The sequence below is a fragment of the Eptesicus fuscus genome, chromosome 19, assembly GCF_027574615.1.
Source record: "Eptesicus fuscus isolate TK198812 chromosome 19, DD_ASM_mEF_20220401, whole genome shotgun sequence".
Taxonomy (NCBI): domain Eukaryota; kingdom Metazoa; phylum Chordata; class Mammalia; order Chiroptera; family Vespertilionidae; genus Eptesicus; species Eptesicus fuscus.
Genome location: NC_072491.1, coordinates 37,021,041 through 37,040,100, shown reverse-complemented (window position 1 = coordinate 37,040,100; position 19,060 = coordinate 37,021,041). Strand labels below are relative to the sequence as shown.

At 44.1% G+C, this 19,060-nt stretch overlaps 1 protein-coding gene across 1 annotated transcript in view; it reads left to right on the top strand.

Annotated features, from left to right (window-relative positions):
* The window catches only part of CPA6 (carboxypeptidase A6), a 205,721-nt gene that overhangs the window by 143,429 nt on the left and 43,232 nt on the right, over nucleotides 1-19,060 (top strand). Inside the window, exons 5-6 of the mRNA XM_008150360.3 lie at nucleotides 539-640; nucleotides 2,538-2,642. Of these exons, the coding sequence (XP_008148582.2) occupies nucleotides 539-640; nucleotides 2,538-2,642 (207 nt within the window). The remainder of the gene's footprint in view (nucleotides 1-538; nucleotides 641-2,537; nucleotides 2,643-19,060) is intronic.

Here is a 19,060-nt window from a genome sequence, read left to right as displayed (position 1 = left end):
ACTGGGGAATTTATTCAGATTATGCCCTCCAATATGTGGCTTTATAGAATACCTTTAAATGAAAAAAAATGTCTTTTTCTCAGCATCTTCTGTTCAGTAGCAAATTATAATATATTGCATTTCAGTGAACACTTTCAAGTTGTCTGGATGATTTTCTTGAAACCAATTTCCTTTTTTTACTCTTAAATAGTTTGGAGGAAATGAAAATAAATTTTTATTTTCAAAAGGAACCCAGAACACATTGATTTATTTTTTTTAAATTCTGCCATCAAGATATTAATGATAAATGGTAGTAGAAGGTATGCTTTAAAGAGGGAGCAATATACAGACATGAAGCTACTATTTGTAAAAGCAGAAAATAAAAGGTAACTTTAAATATCCTGAAGAAATTTAAAATAGAAATTTTGCCTTTTGTTCAATTTTATATTCCATGTGTCTTCTTTGGGTTCTGGGACCTATTGTTGCCTTTTTACCTTCTCGTCTCTAAAAGCTCTGTAATTACGGGAATCTGATATGGTCTTTATTTATTTGTTTTTAGATTCAAAATTGGATGCATCATCTGAATAATACTCATTCAGGCCTCATTCACATGTTCTCTATTGGAAAATCATATGAGGGAAGATCTCTCCTTGTTTTAAAGGTAAAAGCAGGAAATTATTAACTAAAATATTTACTAGACATTTGTTCTAACTTTGACCTATAGGGAAAAGAAGTGAAATGGTCTGTCATAGTGTCTAATATTTAACATTATCTGATAATTTCAGAAAACATTTCCCTTAGGTTTTCAAGCCATATTGAATTTTTGCCATTGAGTATTCCAGAGAATACTAACATATTAATGCACTTAAAATATAATGACCTGCAAAATGATTTGTGAGTTGGTGCAACATAAAAGTTATGCGTCATTCCCAGCCCTTGACCTTACATTCTCTTCACACCCAAACACTCAAAAAGATTTATAATAAAACATCACTCTCTACTTTCTCACCTTCTACTGAGACCTTGACTCACTGGCCTTTGTGCCCCCACCACTCCTCTAAATCTTCACTTGCCATGGTCAACGATGACCACGAGGTTTTCCTCCCATCTTTTTGACCATTCTCTCAGGTTCCTCATTCCTATCATTTCCTTACATTCTGGCAGTCTCAGGATTCTATCCTCAAAGGTGCTCTCATTCTACAAACAATCTCTAGATGGGCATATCCACCCCCACGGTTTCAACAGTCATTCTAGACTCTGCTGTTCAGTGGAGTCCACTGTCTGGAGCGTTAAAGTGCATCACTGCCTGCTTGACATTCTCATCTCGATCGTCACCAAAGCACCTCCCCTCAGAATGGCACCACGCTGCTCCCAGTCTAAAAACATGAGCATCGGCCCAAATATCTCTCCTTGATTTTTACCATAAGAACATTCTTTCTTCCTTCTAAATATCTTTTGGAGCTGCACCACCCTCTTCTCTTGTCCTCGCTTATTGCTGGGTCTGTTCCCCCTGGACTGTCCCAGTAATGGCCTCAGTACTGAACTTCCTTTGGAAACCAGCCTCTACCCTCTCACCCTCTCACCCACCTCCACACTGCTGTCAGTGTGGGCTCTCTCTCTCTCACCCCGACTCCAAACATACTTGTCCCATGGGATTCAGGATGAGCCTGCTCCATCTGCCACTCCTTCCTCCTACCCGGGAAGCAGTTCCTCAGATATGGTGTGCTTAGGTTCTCTTCCAAGCTTGTGATGCCTCTTCCAACTTGTCTGCCAGGCAAAGCTTCCAGTCTTCCTCAAGTACTCAAGTGCTCAAGAAGGCTCCTCTCTTGAGAAGCCTTCTTTTCTTTCTCAGGAAAAATTAGACATGTTCCCAAATTAACTTACACATTTTCACATCATATGGATTAAGTGCTCGTATGTTTGCCCACCCCACTAGCATATAACTCCTGTCTTTCATCTTTGAATCTCTGGTGCTGAGTACAGTGTCTGACATTGAAAAGGAGGATTTTCTGAGCGAACTAATGAATAAATGAAAACTAGATCCCCTCTAAATATAAAGTCAAGAGCCACCTATTGATTACTGGGTTAGAAACCATTATAAGGTAATATTAATAGTAGGATTATAAAGAAAAATCTGTCACTTGATTCTATAATTCAAGTTGTTTTGTTTTTCCATTTTGCGTTTAAATAAAATTTTGACTTTGTCCACCTATAAAACATAGCTAATTCTTTACAAAAGATTCCCTGGGAATATTTCTGATTTCTTTGATGGAGGCGAGGTGGAAAATTTGGCTTTTTAGTTAACAGTCACATATTCTATTAAAATAGAGAAGCAAATCTCCTTAAGGGATGGCTGTTTTCCTTGTGTATTTTCCAGTTCTTTGGTTTGTAATAAGGGCAATAAATTTGTTTCTGCGTAAGCAAATCTGGACTTCTGATATAGGAAATCACTTTCTCTTTTTTTATGGGTTATCAAATGAAACCTTATTAAATTATGCTGGTCAGTACATCCAAAAATAAAAGCCTGCATTGGTTACTGTGAATACTCTTGTTTTCAGATGGGCAGGCGATCCCGAGCTTACAAACGAGCTGTCTGGATAGACTGTGGTATTCATGCAAGAGAATGGATTGGTCCTGCCTTTTGTCAGTGGTTTGTAAAAGAAGTAAGTTAAACCCTTTACACAATGTCCATTTCAGCTAGTCGGTGGTTCCCACGTGTTTTTATTCTGTTCAAGGAACAAAACTGGGAATGTGAAGCCAGTGATACCTGCTTGAATGATAACGCCTTGATTTTGAGTCGCTTTTATGTTTCTGAAGACCTCTCATAGCCCTGGCTCAGCTTATCCTCACCTCTGCCCTTAGAGGTTGGAATTACCAGCCCTCATGAAAGAGAAGGAACCTGAGATTCAGAGCGTTTATGAATCTGTAACAAATTAGAAACCAACCATAGTAGCTGATACATGGCAAAAGGCTAAAAATCAAATTTATGGTGTTCCAGAGAGGTTTCTCATATAATATTCAACATCATCTGTCTTCTCTGTCAAAATGATCTCACATATGCTATAACAATAAAGACATGAGCAAGTGATTGCATTTTTCCCTCCTGCTATGGATCTGTAATTTAGATACCAAAGAACTTCAACATCTCTGTGAATTTAACATTCCCAGTATCAGTATTTTTTCATCGACTCTAATTGTTAATGACTCATAGTGATTTCTCATTTTCCGAAGGCTTCTGTACGTTAGTGTATCCAGTGGGTCCCTATCCCAAGAATGGGCCAGCTTCATGAACCAACATCTTAACATGTTTGAATATTTTTCTATCCTAGTCAAGAATGTAATGACTTTCGTGGTTGTTTTTTAATCTTGACTTCTTATTTTTTTAAAAGACTCTTAAAAGAAAACCAACCACTAGTACTGGTGCTGGAAATGAAAAAGTCTAAGGAAATGAAGGTTCTAAGCCAAAAAATAACCCTACAAATATTTCTAGCCCTGTACTTACAGAGAATCATTAAGGATACCAAAGATATTTTAAAACTTCAGTCTTATAGGGAAATTATATGCTCGAGTATGAGGTGTGGGATTTTGAGGACCCTCCTAGTCCTGGAAAATGTCAACAATGTACTGAATTTATAAAATCTGCCTCTGCCACTACCAAACCCACAAAAGTATCCTTAATTTTATAAATATTATGTAATAATAAAATTTTCAAACTATTCCTGCTCAGTTGTTTTGAGTAATTCATATTCTTTAAAAGACCATTTCACCCTAATAGGACAAATGCAAAATCAAATAAGAAATTAACTCTATTACCTTGTATTAACCCTTTGCACTCGCTTGCTTTTTTCTCGATTCCTTTATTCTAATGCTAACCGTGTCGAGTCACGCTCGACATCCGAGTGCAAAAGGTTTAAATATCCATTGTATATATAAACATACTGTCTTCTTTCTCAAGTTTCAAAAAGAGGAGAAATTAGTTAAATACAGAATACCTACTATTTACAGACCACGGTCCTGCGTGTGATTGAAGGACATAAAATTTACCTCACCCCGCAGGTGCGGCCCCTTCCTTAGAACACCTAACCTTGTTTTATATGTTCATGGTGTTACCATCTCTTTTTGTACCAAGGGGTAGAGACTCTATCTTGTTCAGTGCCAAATCCCCAGCACCCAAAGCAACACCTGGCACTTAATAGATTTTCAAACATTTGTTAATGAATGGGAATCGTGAGAATCCAGTGGTAATGAAGTGGAAAGATTTCCGAGAGAGGACTTGTCAAATCATCTCATGTAATATGAATGGTGCCACCTGGGTTTTTGCAAGGCACAATCTGTGAAGTCATATCGAGCAGCTCTATAACTCAAGCTAAATGTCCAAGGAAGAGGAAGACACAGTGTAACCACAGAAAAAGAAAGAGGCACATATAATGACTGCCCATTGAAAACAGTTGATATTGGAGCAAAAGCAAGAAGAATCAATGAAAGTGATGTGCCATTTCACCAAAGATAACTAAAGAAAGGCTTTTCCCTTCCCCAGGCCGTCTTCAAGCACGCAGGCATGTCTAGCCATTTTTCTGCCTCTGCTACCCTTTCCACACCTCCCTCACTCTCCTGTTTATGGCTGTTGCTTGCCCCTCCACTTTATCACTTACATTTTCCATGAGTCAGGAGAGCAAACAGAAATGGGAGGGGCGGGGGAGAGGAAGACCTATGGGGTCGCTTGTCTCAGTGGCCTGGTGGAAGCATTGGGGCTGCCAAAGTGAGACAGCCGTATGGTAGCAGTGTCAGGAGTGGGTCAATATTACAGGCTTATAAGAAATATTCTCATTTGCTTTAAAGCCCCCATTTCCACTAATGGAGGTGTTGGGGGCAGAGGGAATAGGGACTTTAAAGATTTAAATAACCTTAAACCTGCCTAGCATTGGGACATCATCTCTTACACACTAACTCAGTCCTTTGTTAAATCCTCAGCCTCCCAAAGAAGGCAGGGGGTGGCTGGTCCAAAAGGGGCACCAAGCAGCATCCCTTCCACAAATTACCTCCCCTTCCCCTCAGAAGTCCCATGACCAGCTCCCAGGCTCTCAACTCATCTAATTGTCATGCCCCCTCTGGGGACACCAGGGAAGCTCTGGGCTCTCTCTCTGCCTCCCAGGAGACTGTAAGATGCTATGTCTATCCCCCCTCTTGGCTGACACATGGCACACTTCTGATTGTCCCCACCTCTCATGCAGGAACACGTGACGGGGTGTCCTTTCAGACACGGAGTGAACAGGACAGAGGTCCTCTTTCCTTACATTTTTTCTCCAGTCGGTCAGTGGTCTCTATCATGTCTTGATTTCCCTGGAGTCTCAACCCCAAGAGAAGAGGGTACTGTCAGAAGCCAAAAGATGGGCTTCCTGCCTTTGCTTTCTCTCTGTCTTGAGTGCTTTAACCCAAACTCAACAGCTTAAAACAACAGATAGTTTCTGTGGGTCAGCAATCCAGGCACAGGCGAGCCAACTGCTTCTTGCTCAGGATCCCTCACAGGGCTGCAGGGCTGCATTCATCAGAGGCTTGTGTCGGGAGGATCTGCTGAGCTCACTCACGTGGCTGCTGGCAGTCTCAGGTCCCCCCTGGCTGTAAGCCAGAGACATCATGTGGGCCTCTCCACAGGGCAGCTCACAACACAGCACCTGTCTTCCCTCAGAGCCGAAGAGGGAGAGAGCAGGCCCAAGCTGGAAACCAGAGTCTCTTGGTAACCTAATCTCAGAAGTGACATCCCATCCCTTTTGCGCGTTCTGTCCATTAGAAGTGAATCGCTAGGTCCAGGCCGTATTCAGGGGGAGGACATTACACAAGAGCTTAAGGACCAAGAGTGTGGAATCACCAGAGACTAGCTAAGCGGCTGCCTACCATATCTTGTGGCACTTTCCCCACAGCCACCACGGTAATGTTTACATCCTTATTCAGATGTGAACTGGAAGAAAACGTACAAAGTGAGGTCACCGGCACACGTTCAACCGTCGGGCAGCCCTGGGTTGGAATGCCAGCTCTGCCACTTACCAGCTGTGTGATCTCGGTGGGCAAGTCATTGAACCTCTCTGAGCCTTAATAATAATAATACGTGACACATTGGGTCACTGGGAAGGTTAAATGATATAATGCATGTAAAAGGCGTGAAAGTGCTTGGCATATAATAAGCACTTAATAAAATCAATGTTTAAGCGGTAATTTCTGCAATTTGGTATTTTTTAAATAATCAACAGCAAGAGAATCATTAGAAAGGAAATCAGGCCCAACCAGTGTTGCTCAGTGGTTGAGCATTGATCCGTGAAACAAAAGGTCACCGGTTTAACTCCGGCCAGAGCACATGCCTGGGTTGCAGGTTGGATCCCCAGGAAATGGCATGCAGGAGGCAGCTGATGGCTGTTTCTATCTCTCTATCCCTCTCCTTTCCTTCATCTCTAAAAATCAATAAACCATATTTAAACAACAACAACAAATCAGCAAGGATATGAAAGAACTCAATAACACCATCAACCAACAGAACCTAAACAACATTTATAGATCACTCCATCCAACAACAGCAGAATACACATTCTTTTTAAGCGTCTATGGAACATATATCATGATATACCATATCCTGGGCCAAAAAACAGGACCTTCACAAATTTAAAAGAATTAAAGTTATATAGACTGTGTTCTCTGACCACAATGAAATCAATCTAGATATCTATGGCAGAAAGATCACAGGAAACCTCCAAACACTTGGAAATTAACATGCTTTAAAATTATCTATGGGTCAAAGATAAAATCTCAAAAAAAAATAATTTGAACATATTAAACTGAAGGAAAATTAAAATATATCAATATTTCTGGGACACAGTTAAAGCAATGATGAGAGAAAAAATTATAGCATTTAATGCATATATTAGAAAAGAAGACAAATCTCAAAATAATAATCTAAGCTCTCACCTCAAGAAACTAGAAAAAAAATAGAAAATGAAACCAAAGCAAATAGAAGTAAAATATTGATAAAAGAAGAAATCAATGAAATTGAAAACAAAATCAGAAAAAAAATCAGTGAAACAAAGAATTGGTTCTTGAACATGTTAATGAAATTAATAAAACTCCAGCAAGGAAGACAAAGACAAAAGATGGGGGAATGAGGACAAATATGTAATACCTCTTAACCAATAAAGAAATTAAAATGAAAAAATAAAATAAAAAGATAGAAGATACAAATTGCCAATATTAGAAATGAAACAGGGAATATCACTGCAGACCCTGCTGATATCAAAAGGATAATAGGACAATACTATGAAGAACTCTGCATATATAAATTTGACAACTTACACAAAATGAATCAATAAGTTGAAAAACTGCAACTCATTATGAAACAGATCATTTGAATATCCCTATTACTATTAAGGATATTGAATTTGTTATTTTAAAATTAAAAGAAATCTTTTGACCCATATTGTTTCACTGAAGAATTCAACCAAATGTTCAAAGAAATTTAACACCAATTCTCCATGATTTCTTTTAGAAAATAGAAGAGGAAAGAACACTTTCAATTTATTTTACAAAGCTAGCAATTGCCCTGATACCAAAATCAGACATAGAGTAAGGGGGGGAAGAAAACTAGAGAATAGTATCTTTCATGAAAATAGATTCAGAAATCCTTAACTAAATATTAGCAAACAGAATTTAGCAATCTATAAAAATTATTATGCACCATGGTCAAGTTGGGTTTATTTCAGGAGCGTGAGCCTGGTTGGATATTTGAAAGTTAATCAATGTAATCTAACATAATAATCTTCTCACATAATATCAACTGAGGCAGAAAAAGCTTTAACAAAATTCAACATACATTCATCATAAAAAATCAGAAAATGGGAATAGAGGGGAACTTCTTCCACTTTATAAAGAACATCTACAAAAATCCTGCAGCTGCCAAAACCGGTTTGGCTCAGTGGATAGAGCATCGGCCTGCGGACTGAAAGGTCCCAGGTTCGATTCCGGTCAAGGGCATGTACCTTGGTTGCGGGCACATCCCCAGTGGGTGGGGGGGGGGGTGCAGGAGGCAGTGGGTCGATGTTTCTCTCTCATCGATGTTTCTAGCTCTCTATCCCTCTTCCTTCCTCTCTGTAAAAAATCAAAATATATATTTTTTAAAAATCCTGCAGCAAACATTTATACTTAATGGTGAATGACTTATACTTAGTGGTGAATGACTAAATGCTTCTTGTAAAATCAGGAACAAAATAAGGATCTCCACTCTTACCACTCTTAATTAACATAGTGCTGAAAGTCCTAGACAGTACAGGCAAGAAAAGGAAATAAAAGGCATATAGATTATAAAGGAATAAATAAAATTATCCTATTTGTAGGTGACATGACTGTCTACATTGAAAATCCCAAGGAATCTACAGAAAAATTTATAGAACTAATAAGTGAGTTCAGCAAGTTCACAGGATACAAGATAAACATACAAAAATCAATTGTATGTCTATATATTAGCAACAAACACATGGACACTAAAATTAAAAAATGTAATACCACCTGGCTGGTGTGGCTCAGTGTTTGACCATCAACCTATGAACCAGGTGGTCACAATTCGATTCCTGGTCAGGGCACATACCCAGGTTGCAGGCTCAATCCCCAGTGGGGGGCATGTAGGAGGCAGCTGATCTATCAATGATTCTCTCTCATCATTGATATTTCTATCCCTCTCACCCCCTCCCTTACTCTCTGAAATCAATAAAAATATATATATTTAAAAATACAATACCATTTATAATGAAAAAGTAAAATACTTAGGAGTAAACCTAACAAAACACTGTACCAAAGTTTTATGCTAAAAACTACAAAACACTGGTAAAAGAATTAAAAATCTAAATAAATGGAGAGGCACACCCTATTCATAGATGGGGGACTCAACATATAAAAATGTCAATTCTCCTCAAATTGATACACAAATATAACATAATTTATTCCAGCAAGACTTTTTGTAGATATAAGAAAGATTATTCTAAAATTTATATGAAAAGGCAAAGGAACTAAATGAGCTAAAACGCTTTGAAAAAGAAGCATGCTACCCAATGTCAAAACGTATTATGACATATGTAATACCTTAATCAATAAAGAAATTAAAAAATATATTATGTTTTTATATTAGCTACACTAATCAAAATTATTTGTGAAGGGATGAATGGATCAGAGATAAATGGATCAGAATAGAGGACCCAGAAGTAGCCCTATACTTTCATACCCAACTGATTTTCGACAAAGTTACAAAAGCAATTCAATGGAGGAAAGAAAGACAGCCTTTTCAACAAACAGTCCTGAAGCCAGTGGACTTCATAGGCAAAAATATGAACCGTGACCTAAGTCTCACACTTCATACAAAAATGAACTCAAAATGGATCACAGACTTAAATGTAAAATTATAAAACTTTTAGGAAAAAAATCTTCAGGATCTAAAGCTAGGCAGAGTCCTTAGACTAGACCCCAAAAGCATGTTCCACAAAATGAAAGTTGATAAATTGAACATCAATCAAAACTAAAAAATTTGTGTGAAAGACCCTATTAAGAGGATGAAAAAGATGAGCTACAAACTGGGAGAAAATATATGCAAACCATATATCTGATTTAAAAAAAAAAAAAAAAAGACTCACATTGGGAGCAAACTCAAAACTTGACAATAAAAATGGAAGCAATCCAATTAAAAAAAAGGCAAAAGACATAAAGAGACATTTCACCAGAAGAGTATACAAATGGCAAAAAAGAAAAAAAAAGCATACAAAAAGATGCCATTAGGGCAATTCAAATTAAAACCGCCATGAGCTATCACTACACACCTATCAGAATGGCTAAAATTAAAATCATTCATATATACAGAGAGAGAGATGGAGAAAGGGAAAAGAGAGGGACACTGCCGAATGCTGAAAAACTGAATCACTCACACATCGCTGCTGGTGGGAATGCACAATAACAGACCTACTCTTGAAAACAGTGAACAGTTTCCTTTAAAACTACCATATGCCCCAGTAATTGCACTCTGGGCATTTATCCCAGAGAAATTAACATTTATGTTTGCTCAAAACCTGTTCAGGAATGTTTATAGCAGCTTTATTCCCAATAGCCAAAAACTTGAAACAATCCAGATACCCTTCAATGGGCAAATGGTTAAACAAGCCAGCACATGCGTGCCGTGGAAAACTACGCAGCAATAAAAAGAAAAAAAATTATGGGCTCACACAATAACCTGAATGAAGCTCCAAGGAATTACCCTGGAAAACCAATCCCAAATAGGTACATACTGTATGATTTAATTTATAGAATGTTCTTGAAGTGATAAAATTATAGAAATGGAGAGCAGACCAGTGGTTCCTGGCAGTTAAGGAGAGGTGGAGGAGGGAGGAAGACTGGATGTGGCCATAAAAGGGCATCATGAGGGGTCCTGGTGGTGACAGAAAGGCTCTGTATCTTGACTGTACTCACCTCGGTACCCTGAATGTGATATTATACTATAGTTTTGTAAGATGTTACCATTGGGGGAAAGTGGGTGTGGGAACCATACCAGAGCAGCCAGACAGCCAAGGCCACTCCGAGTGTGAAAGGCCTTGTTGTTAGTATGCTGGAATGTCCAAAGCCACGCTGCGCCTAGGCTGATACCACAAGCACGTGCAAGGACACAAGCACAACAATCCCATAGTCTACTGCGCATGCGTGCCCTTCTGTAGCCAAAATATGATTGATGTAACTATTGGCACGAAGCCTTCTTTGTCTCTGGAATAATATACAAGTTACTGATCTGCTAGTCTGCTGGAGTGTGCTACACAGAGATGTAAGGCTACAGGGACCAGCCAGTGTGCCAGACAGGGGAGACAGGGGAAGCTGCTGAGGCAGAGAGCTCAGATGCCACCACAATGTAAGGTGGTGTGTTTAGAGGCAGCATGCGGCTGCTCAGATAATGACTGTGAGTACAGAGACTATTAGAGGTGCTACTATGTGGGAAAGTTATGTATTTACCAGCCAGTGTACGGCTGTCTGATTGGGACACTGTTATGAAGAGCTGTTTGTCTAATGGCTTATGGCCACTGGCTTCTGCAATAAAGACTCATTCTTATATACCTACAAACCTCTCATGGCTTCTCCATCTAAGACCCAGCGTCCAAGAAGGTCCAGCCCTAGACAGAGGGGCTCAGACCCAACACCTGTAACTAGTGACCAGAGGATAAAGGAGGAACTTGAACTAAGTTCCCAACAGTTAGTACAGTGGGCAAGGTTCGAGACGGAACCTGTCCAGGCGTAGTCGGGAAGAATTTAGATGAATATATGGACTTAGAGCAACTCAGAGCATCAGAGCTTGTGTAGGGCTCTTGCTGTCTCTAACAGTGGGTAAAAGGTACATGGGATTTATCTATATTGATTCTTATATTTACACTAGTGGCCCGGTGCATGAAATTTGTGCACAGGAGGGGGGTTCCCTCAGCCCAGCATGCACCCTCTCCAATCGGGGACCCCTTGGGGGATGTCGGAGATCCCTATCGCAATCTGGGACTGCTGGCTCCTAACCGCTCACCTGCCTGCCTACCTGATTGCCCCTAACTGCCTCTGCCTGCCTGCCTGATTGCCCCTAACCCCTCTGCCTGCCTGCCTGATCGCCCCTAATTGCCTCTGCCTGCCAGCCTGATCTCGCCCCCAACTGCTCTCTCCTGCCGGCCTGATCTCGCCCCCAACTGCTCTCCCCTGCCGGTCTGATCTCACCCCCAACTGCCCTCCCCTGCTGGCCTGATATCACCCCCAACTGCCCTCCCCTGCCAGCTTGATCACCCCTAACTGCATCTGCCTTGGCCCCCACCACCATGGCTTTGTCTGGAAGGAAGTCGGATGTCCAGAAGATGGCCAGTCGACCGGTCTAATTAGCATATTACCCTTTCATTAGTATAGATTATATAGGATAGGATTGCTTAAATGGGGGGGGGGGATTTTTTTCAGCAGGAGGAGATGCTCTTGGCAGACAAAAATACATAATCCCTATATCTAGACTGATAGCCAGCCATATGGACTATACTGCCAAACCAGTCATTAAAAAATTGAACCTCTTTCTTACACCTTACACCAAACAGCTGTTGCCCTTAAAACCCATCCTCAGCCGAAACCGGTTTGGCTCAGTGGATAGAGCGTCAGCCTGCAGACTGAAAGGTCCCAGGTTTGATTACAGTCAAGGGCATGTACCTTGGTTGCGGGCACATCCCCAGTAGGGGGTGTGCAAGAGGCAGCTGGTCGATGTTTCTCTCTCATCGATGTTTCTAACTTTCTATCCCTCTCTCTTCCTCACTGTAATAAATCAATAAAATATATTTTAAAAAAACAAACAAACAAAAAAAACCCATCCTCAGCCCCCACCTTAGGTTCTGCCTTCACAGTTCACCCAAATTAGGTTCTGTTGGTTGGTTACTATGCCAGTCAGTGTCAAAAGCTCTGCCTCATAGGCAGCCATTGGCTCCTCATGCTTCACCCAGATTTGGTTCTGATTGGTCGATTTCTATGCCAGTCAGCATCAAAAGCTCTGCCTCGTAGGCAGCCATTGGCTCCTCACAATTAACCCAGATTTGGTTCTGATTGGTCGATTTCTATGCCAGTCAGTGTCTCTGGGCCTATCTCCAGGCCTGATCAGAGAGGTGGGGCTGATCAGCAGCCCATGTGGAGGCCTGGAGAGAAAAGAGAGGCATGGCTGCTGGCCAGGCCCGGAGAGAAAGAGAGAGGCAATGGCTGATCAACAGCTGCCACGGAGACTATGGATAAGACCCTGCTTCTCTCTCTAGGCCTCTCTCGGGCCTGATCTGCAGCCCCCTCAGCAGTCAGTGCTGGTTTGCCATGCCCGCTGCGGCAGCAGTCAGTGCTGGGTTGCCATGGCAACCCAGGACTGACTTCTGGCCGGTCGGTCGAGCCTTCGGTCGTTTTGGACGTTAGGGACCCTGGGTTTTTATAAATTAGGATGTGAATCTACATTTTTCTAAAAAAAAAAAAAAAAAGAACTTATTATAAAAATAATAACCAGGTCTCCATACTTCTGGGTTCCATTCATCCCTGCTCTCTTCCCTGCTGTATAATCCTCATCCACAGACCCTGACTCTATGCCCTGGAAACTATATGTATCAATATGCAGCTCTGGCTCCATCTGTCCCTCTCTTCTTCTGCCAGCTTGGCTATCCCATGCCATGCCTTAAGAGCCACTTCCTCTTCTGCTCCCCACTCCAATTTAGTGGAAAGATCCTTGAATGCCTTGACACACAGCGCTCAGAAGACAGTAACACAAAAGCAAAACTACCTGGATTTCAATGACTGGTGCGAGGGGCTTGATCACTATGTTATTTTGAAAATTGCACAAATGAACTCATTATCTCTACATCTGGCTGCTGGTTGCATTTTAAATGCAAAATGCACAAGATTGTGGGTTTTTATCTTCTAAATTGAAAATCTTTTAATTATGTTGAATAATATAGAGCCATCACTTTTGATTTCAATACTTGCCACCTCTTTTTCCTAGTATTCACATCACAGAATGTTCTATCTTGTAAGCAAAATGAAAGAAACAAATGAAGGTATGCTTGGATTGCAGAATCTTTCTCTTGTTAAATGCTTGTTTATAGCAGGATAGAACCATTACTAGCATTATATTTAAAGCACTGGGCGGAAGGTTGGAGGGGGGAGGAATAGACATGGTGAACTTACTAATGAAATATGTTCTACAGATGTCCTTTCACCATGAAACCAAAAGGGAGCTTTAAGAAACACTCTCTTTTGGTGATAAAGTTTTCTTAAATTTATAATGAGCCAAGAGGGATGATACAGACATGAAATTCATCAGAGAAATAAAATTAGAATAGATAAATTAGGAGAAGGAAACAGATAAATACACAGAACTTGGAGGTTATCTTTCTGCAAAAGCAAACCAATGTTATTTACCAGAGTAGAGACTTAAAGCTGAGGGTAAACAGAGGAGAAAAAGAAAATAGACAAGTAGAGACTTATGAAAAGGGACACGCACAAAGCTTAAAAGTAATGGACTTAAAAGGTAAAGTACAAAGCAAACAAAACTACCAACTTAAGAAACAGGTGGTGAAGGAAGGCCTGGGGTGGGGTGGGAACCAGGGGGTGAAGAGCAAGGGGAAGAAAAAAAAAGAGGGGGTACATCCGGGTGAGGCCTCGTGCACCTAGGCCCGGGTGAGCCCAAGTGGCCCTGGGTCTGGGAGAGGCCAAGCACGTCCCTGGGTCCGGGTGAGACCATGTGTCCCAGGATCCGGGGGAGGCCTTGTGCACCTAGGCCCGGGTGAGCCCAAGTGGCCCTGGGTCTGGGAGAAGCCAAGCGTCCCTGGGTCCGGGTGAGACCATGTGTCCCTGGATCCGGGTGAGGCCTCGTGCACTTAGGCCCGGGTGAGCCCAAGTGGCCCTGGGTCTGGGAGAGGCCAGGCATCCCTGGGTCCGGGTGAGACCATGTGTCCCTGGATCCGGGTGAGGCCTCGTGCACCTAGGCCCGGGTGAGGCCACGTGCCCCTGGGTCTGGGAGAGGCCAAGCGTCCCTGGGTCCGGGTGAGACCATGCGTCCCTGGATCCGGATGAGGCTTCATGCACCTAGGCCCGGGTGAGCCCAAGTGGCCCTGGGTCTGGGAGAGGCCAAGCGTCCCTGGGTCCGGGTGAGACCATGTGTCCCTGGATCCGGATGAGGCCTCGTGCACCTAGGCCTGGGTGAGCCCAAGTGGCCCTGGGTCTGGGAGAGGCCAAGCGTCCCTGGGTCCGGGTGAGACCATGCGTCCCTGGATCCGGATGAGGCCTCGTGCACCTAGGCCCGGGTGAGCCCAAGTGGCCCTGGGTCTGGGAGAGGCCAAGCGTCCCTGGGTCCGGGTGAGACCATGCGTCCCTGGATCCGGATGAGGCCTCGTGCACCTAGGCCCGGGTGAGCCCAAGTGGCCCTGGGTCTGGGAGAGGCCAAGCATCCCTGGGTCCGGGTGAGACCATGTGTCCCAGGATCTGGGTGAGGCCTCGTGCACCTAGGCCCGGGTGAGCCCAAGTGGCCCTGGGTCTGGGAGAGGCCAAGCGTCCCTGGGTCCGGGTGAGACCATGTGTCCCTGGATCCGGGTGAGGCCTCGTGCACCTAGGCCCGGGTGAGCCCAAGTGGCCCTGGGTCTGGGAGAGGCCAAGCGTCCCTGGGTCCGGGTGAGACCATGTGTCCCAGGATCCGGGTGAGGCCTCGTGCACCTAGGCCCGGGTGAGTCCAAGTGGCCCTGGGTCTGGGAGAAGCCAAGCGTCCCTGGGTCCGGGTGAGACCATGTGTCCCTGGATCTGGGTGAGGCCTCTTGCACCTAGGCCCGGGTGAGCCCAAGTGGCCCTGGGTCTGGGAGAGGCCAAGCATCCCTGGGTCCGGGTGAGACCATGTGTCCCTGGATCCGGGTGAGGCCTCGTGCACCTAGGCCCGGGTGAGGCCACGTGCCCCTGGGTCTGGGAGAGGCCAAGCGTCCCTGGGTCCGGGTGAGACCATGCGTCCCTGGATCCGGATGAGGCTTCGTGCACCTAGGCCCGGGTGAGCCCAAGTGGCCCTGGGTCTGGGAGAGGCCAAGCGTCCCTGGGTCCGGGTGAGACCATGTGTCCCTGGATCCGGATGAGGCCTCGTGCACCTAGGCCCGGGTGAGGCCACGTGCCCCTGGGTCTGGGAGAGGCTTAGCGTCCCTGGGTCCGGGTGAGACCATGTGTCCCTGGATCTGGGTGAGGCCTCGTGCACCTAGGCCCGGGTGAGCCCAAGTGGCCCTGGGTCTGGGAGTGGCCAAACGTTCCTGGGTCTGGGTGAGACCATGTGTCCCTGGATCCGGGTGAGGCCGCGTGCACCTAGGCCCGGGTGAGGCCACGTGCCCCTGGGTCTGGGAGAGGCCAAGCATCCCTGGGTCCGGGTGAGACCATGCGTCCCTGGATCCGGATGAGGCCTCGTGCACCTAGGCCCGGGTGAGCCCAAGTGGCTCTGGGTCTGGGAGAGGCCAAGCGTCCCTGAGTCCGGGAGAGACCATGTGTCCCTGGATCCAGGTGAGGCCTTGTGCAACTAAGCCCAGGTGAGGCCACGTGCCCCTGGGTCTGGGAGAGGCCAAGCGTCCCTGGGTACGGGTAAAGCCAGATCCTGGGTCCGGGTGAGGCCGTGTGCCCCTGGATCCATCCGGGTGAGGCTGGGTCCCAGGCCCGGGAGAGACCACGCGCCCCTTGGGTATGGGTGAGGCCACGTGCCCCTTAGTCCGGGTGACGCCGTGCCCCTGGGTTCGGCCGAGACCAAACCAGAGGGAGTCGGACCTCCATTACCACCATTTGTCCAAAAAAAAAAAAAAAAAAAAAAAAAAAAAAAAAAGAGGGGGTACATCTGTAATACTCTCAACTATAAAAATATTAAAAACTAGAGGCCCAATGCATGAAATTCGTGCAAGGGCCTTGTCCCCCACTGCCGCAGCTGTGGCCGTCTCTGCCTCAGCCCGCCACAGCTTGTCCAGAAGGAAGGACATCCAGAAGGACATCCGGTCTAATTCGCATATTATGCTTTTATTATTATAGACTAGAGGCCTGATGCACAAAAATTCATGCAAGAGTAGGCCTTCCTTCCCCGAGCTGCTGGCACTGGCTTCCCCCTGGCACCTGGGACCTGGGCTGGCTTCCCTCTGGCCAACCGCAGGCACCTGGGACCCAGGCTGGCTTCCTTCCAGCCCTGGCTTCATCAGTAAGGACGTCCAGAATGACGTCTGGAAGACGTCCAGTCTAATTAGCATATTACCCTTTTATTTTTATAAATAGTAACTAGTAGCCCGTTTGCACGAAGATTCGTGCAATAGACCTTCATTCACCTGGCTGCCTGCACCAGTTTTCTGTCGGCACCAGGGACCCAGGCCTTGGCTGTGGCCACTACCTTCTGCTTTCTTTCAGGGTCGGGGCTTGGCCCTGGGCGGTGGCCTTGGGCTCGGCCGCACCCAACATCCCTGCTAAGGATCGAAGGAGCCGACCCCCAGTGGTTTCCTGCGATCCGTGCAGGCTCCCCGCTGGTGCCCAAGGCCGGGAAAGCCTCGGGCGGCTTTCTCAGCCTTGGGCTCGGCCGCACCCAGCGTCCCTGCTATGGATCGTAGGAGCCGACCCCCTGGTCGTTGCCTGCGATCCGTGCAGGCTCCCTGCTGGTGCCCAAGGCCGGGAAAGCCTCCACCCGAGGCTTTCCCGGCCTTGGGCTCCACCACACCCCAACGTCCCTGCAACGGTTTCCTGGTGGGGGTGGTTGGTGGGCGTGGCTTGGTTGGTGGGCATGGCTTGGGCGTAGCAAAGGTGCGGTCAATTTGCATATTTGTCTATTATAAGGTAAGATTATAAAAAAAACAGGTTAAATGCAGTTGAACAGTTCCTCAAAAAATTAAACATCGAGTTACCATGTGACCCAAAAATTTCACTCCGGTGTATATAACCAAGAGAAATCAAAACATATATCCACACAAAAAACTTGCACATGAATGTTCAAAGCAGCATTACTCTTAATAGCCAAAAAAGTAAAAGTAACTCAAGTGTCCATCAACTAATGAATAAACAAAATGTGGTATATGCATACAAAAGGATATTATTCAGACAAAAAAGGAATGGAGTATAATACAAGATAAAACATGGGTGAACTTTGAAAACATGCTTAAATAAAATAAGCCAGACCCAAAAGACCACATATTGCATGATTCTATTATATGAAATGTCCAAAATAAGCAAATCCATAAAAACAGGAAGTAGATTAGTGGTTGCCAGGATATGGGGGAGAAGAGAGTTGGGAGTGACTACTAATAAGTATGATGTTTCTTTTGGGTGTGATGGAAAAGTTCTAGAATTAGATAGTAATGATAATTGAACTTTATGAATATACTAAAAATCACTGAACTATCCACTGTAAAGTGGTGAATTGTGTGTTATATTAATTACATCTCAATGAAAAAGGAATGAAGTACTGATACATGCTACAGTATTGATTAACCTTAAAAGCATTGCTTAGTGAAAGAAGCCAGTCACAGAAGACCACATATTACATGGTTCCATTTATATGCAATGTCTAAAACAGATGAATTTATAAAGACAGAAAGTAGAATAGCTGTTGCTTGTGGACAGGGGAGTTGAGGGAGTTGGGGAATTGATACTTAAAATATAGGAGTTTTGTGGGGGGATTTATTATGAAAATATTCTAAAATTATATAGGGGTGATGGTTGTACAACTCTGAGTATATTTTTAAAACACTGGATTATATACTTTATAAGGATGAATTATAAGATGTGCAAATTATTTTCTAATACAGCTGTTATTTTTAGAGTTAAATAGGGCTTCCCTAGAAGATATTTATATTGATCAGTCCAACAATTTCAGTGCTCTGCTAGCATTATGAACGTCAGCATAAATATAATTCATGGTGCCTACACTCAAGGAGTCTACATTTTATTTAAAAAGAAATATTTATGTGTAGGAAACAATAATAAGCAACAGAAAACAGTGTATCTTTGGGAATTAAATTGAACTGACTATAGTAGCTGAAACTGTCACTGGATTGAATATCTTAAGCCATTACTGGTGCTAGCTGGCCCAGAGTTATGTATAGCACTTAATTTTTGCCTCCAATAATTCTACATTTCTGTGGCAAATCTGACCAGAGTCTTTATTCATAAAACTAGAAGCCCAGTGCACAAATTCATGCACAGGTGGGGCCCGGCCAGCCCACCCCAATGGGAGCCATAACGCCAGGCCAGTGGGGGAGAAGGGGCCGTGGACGGTTGGCCAGCCAGCCCTGCCCCCAATCAGGGTGTTGGGGGCTGACCGGAGGCAGGGCCGGGGGGCGGGGGGGGGAAGGCTGCGGGCGGTTGGGGCCCAGATCATGCTGGTTGGCTGCCACAGTGCATGTCATAGCCACTGGTCATTCTGGTTGTTCTGGTCATTCCACCATTCCAGTCGCTGGGCTTTTTTATATATATATACTTAGAAAGTAACTCAGGGAAATATTTTTTGATTTCCAAGTGGGAAAGACATTTCCAAGCATAAAAGCAAAGGAGAAGA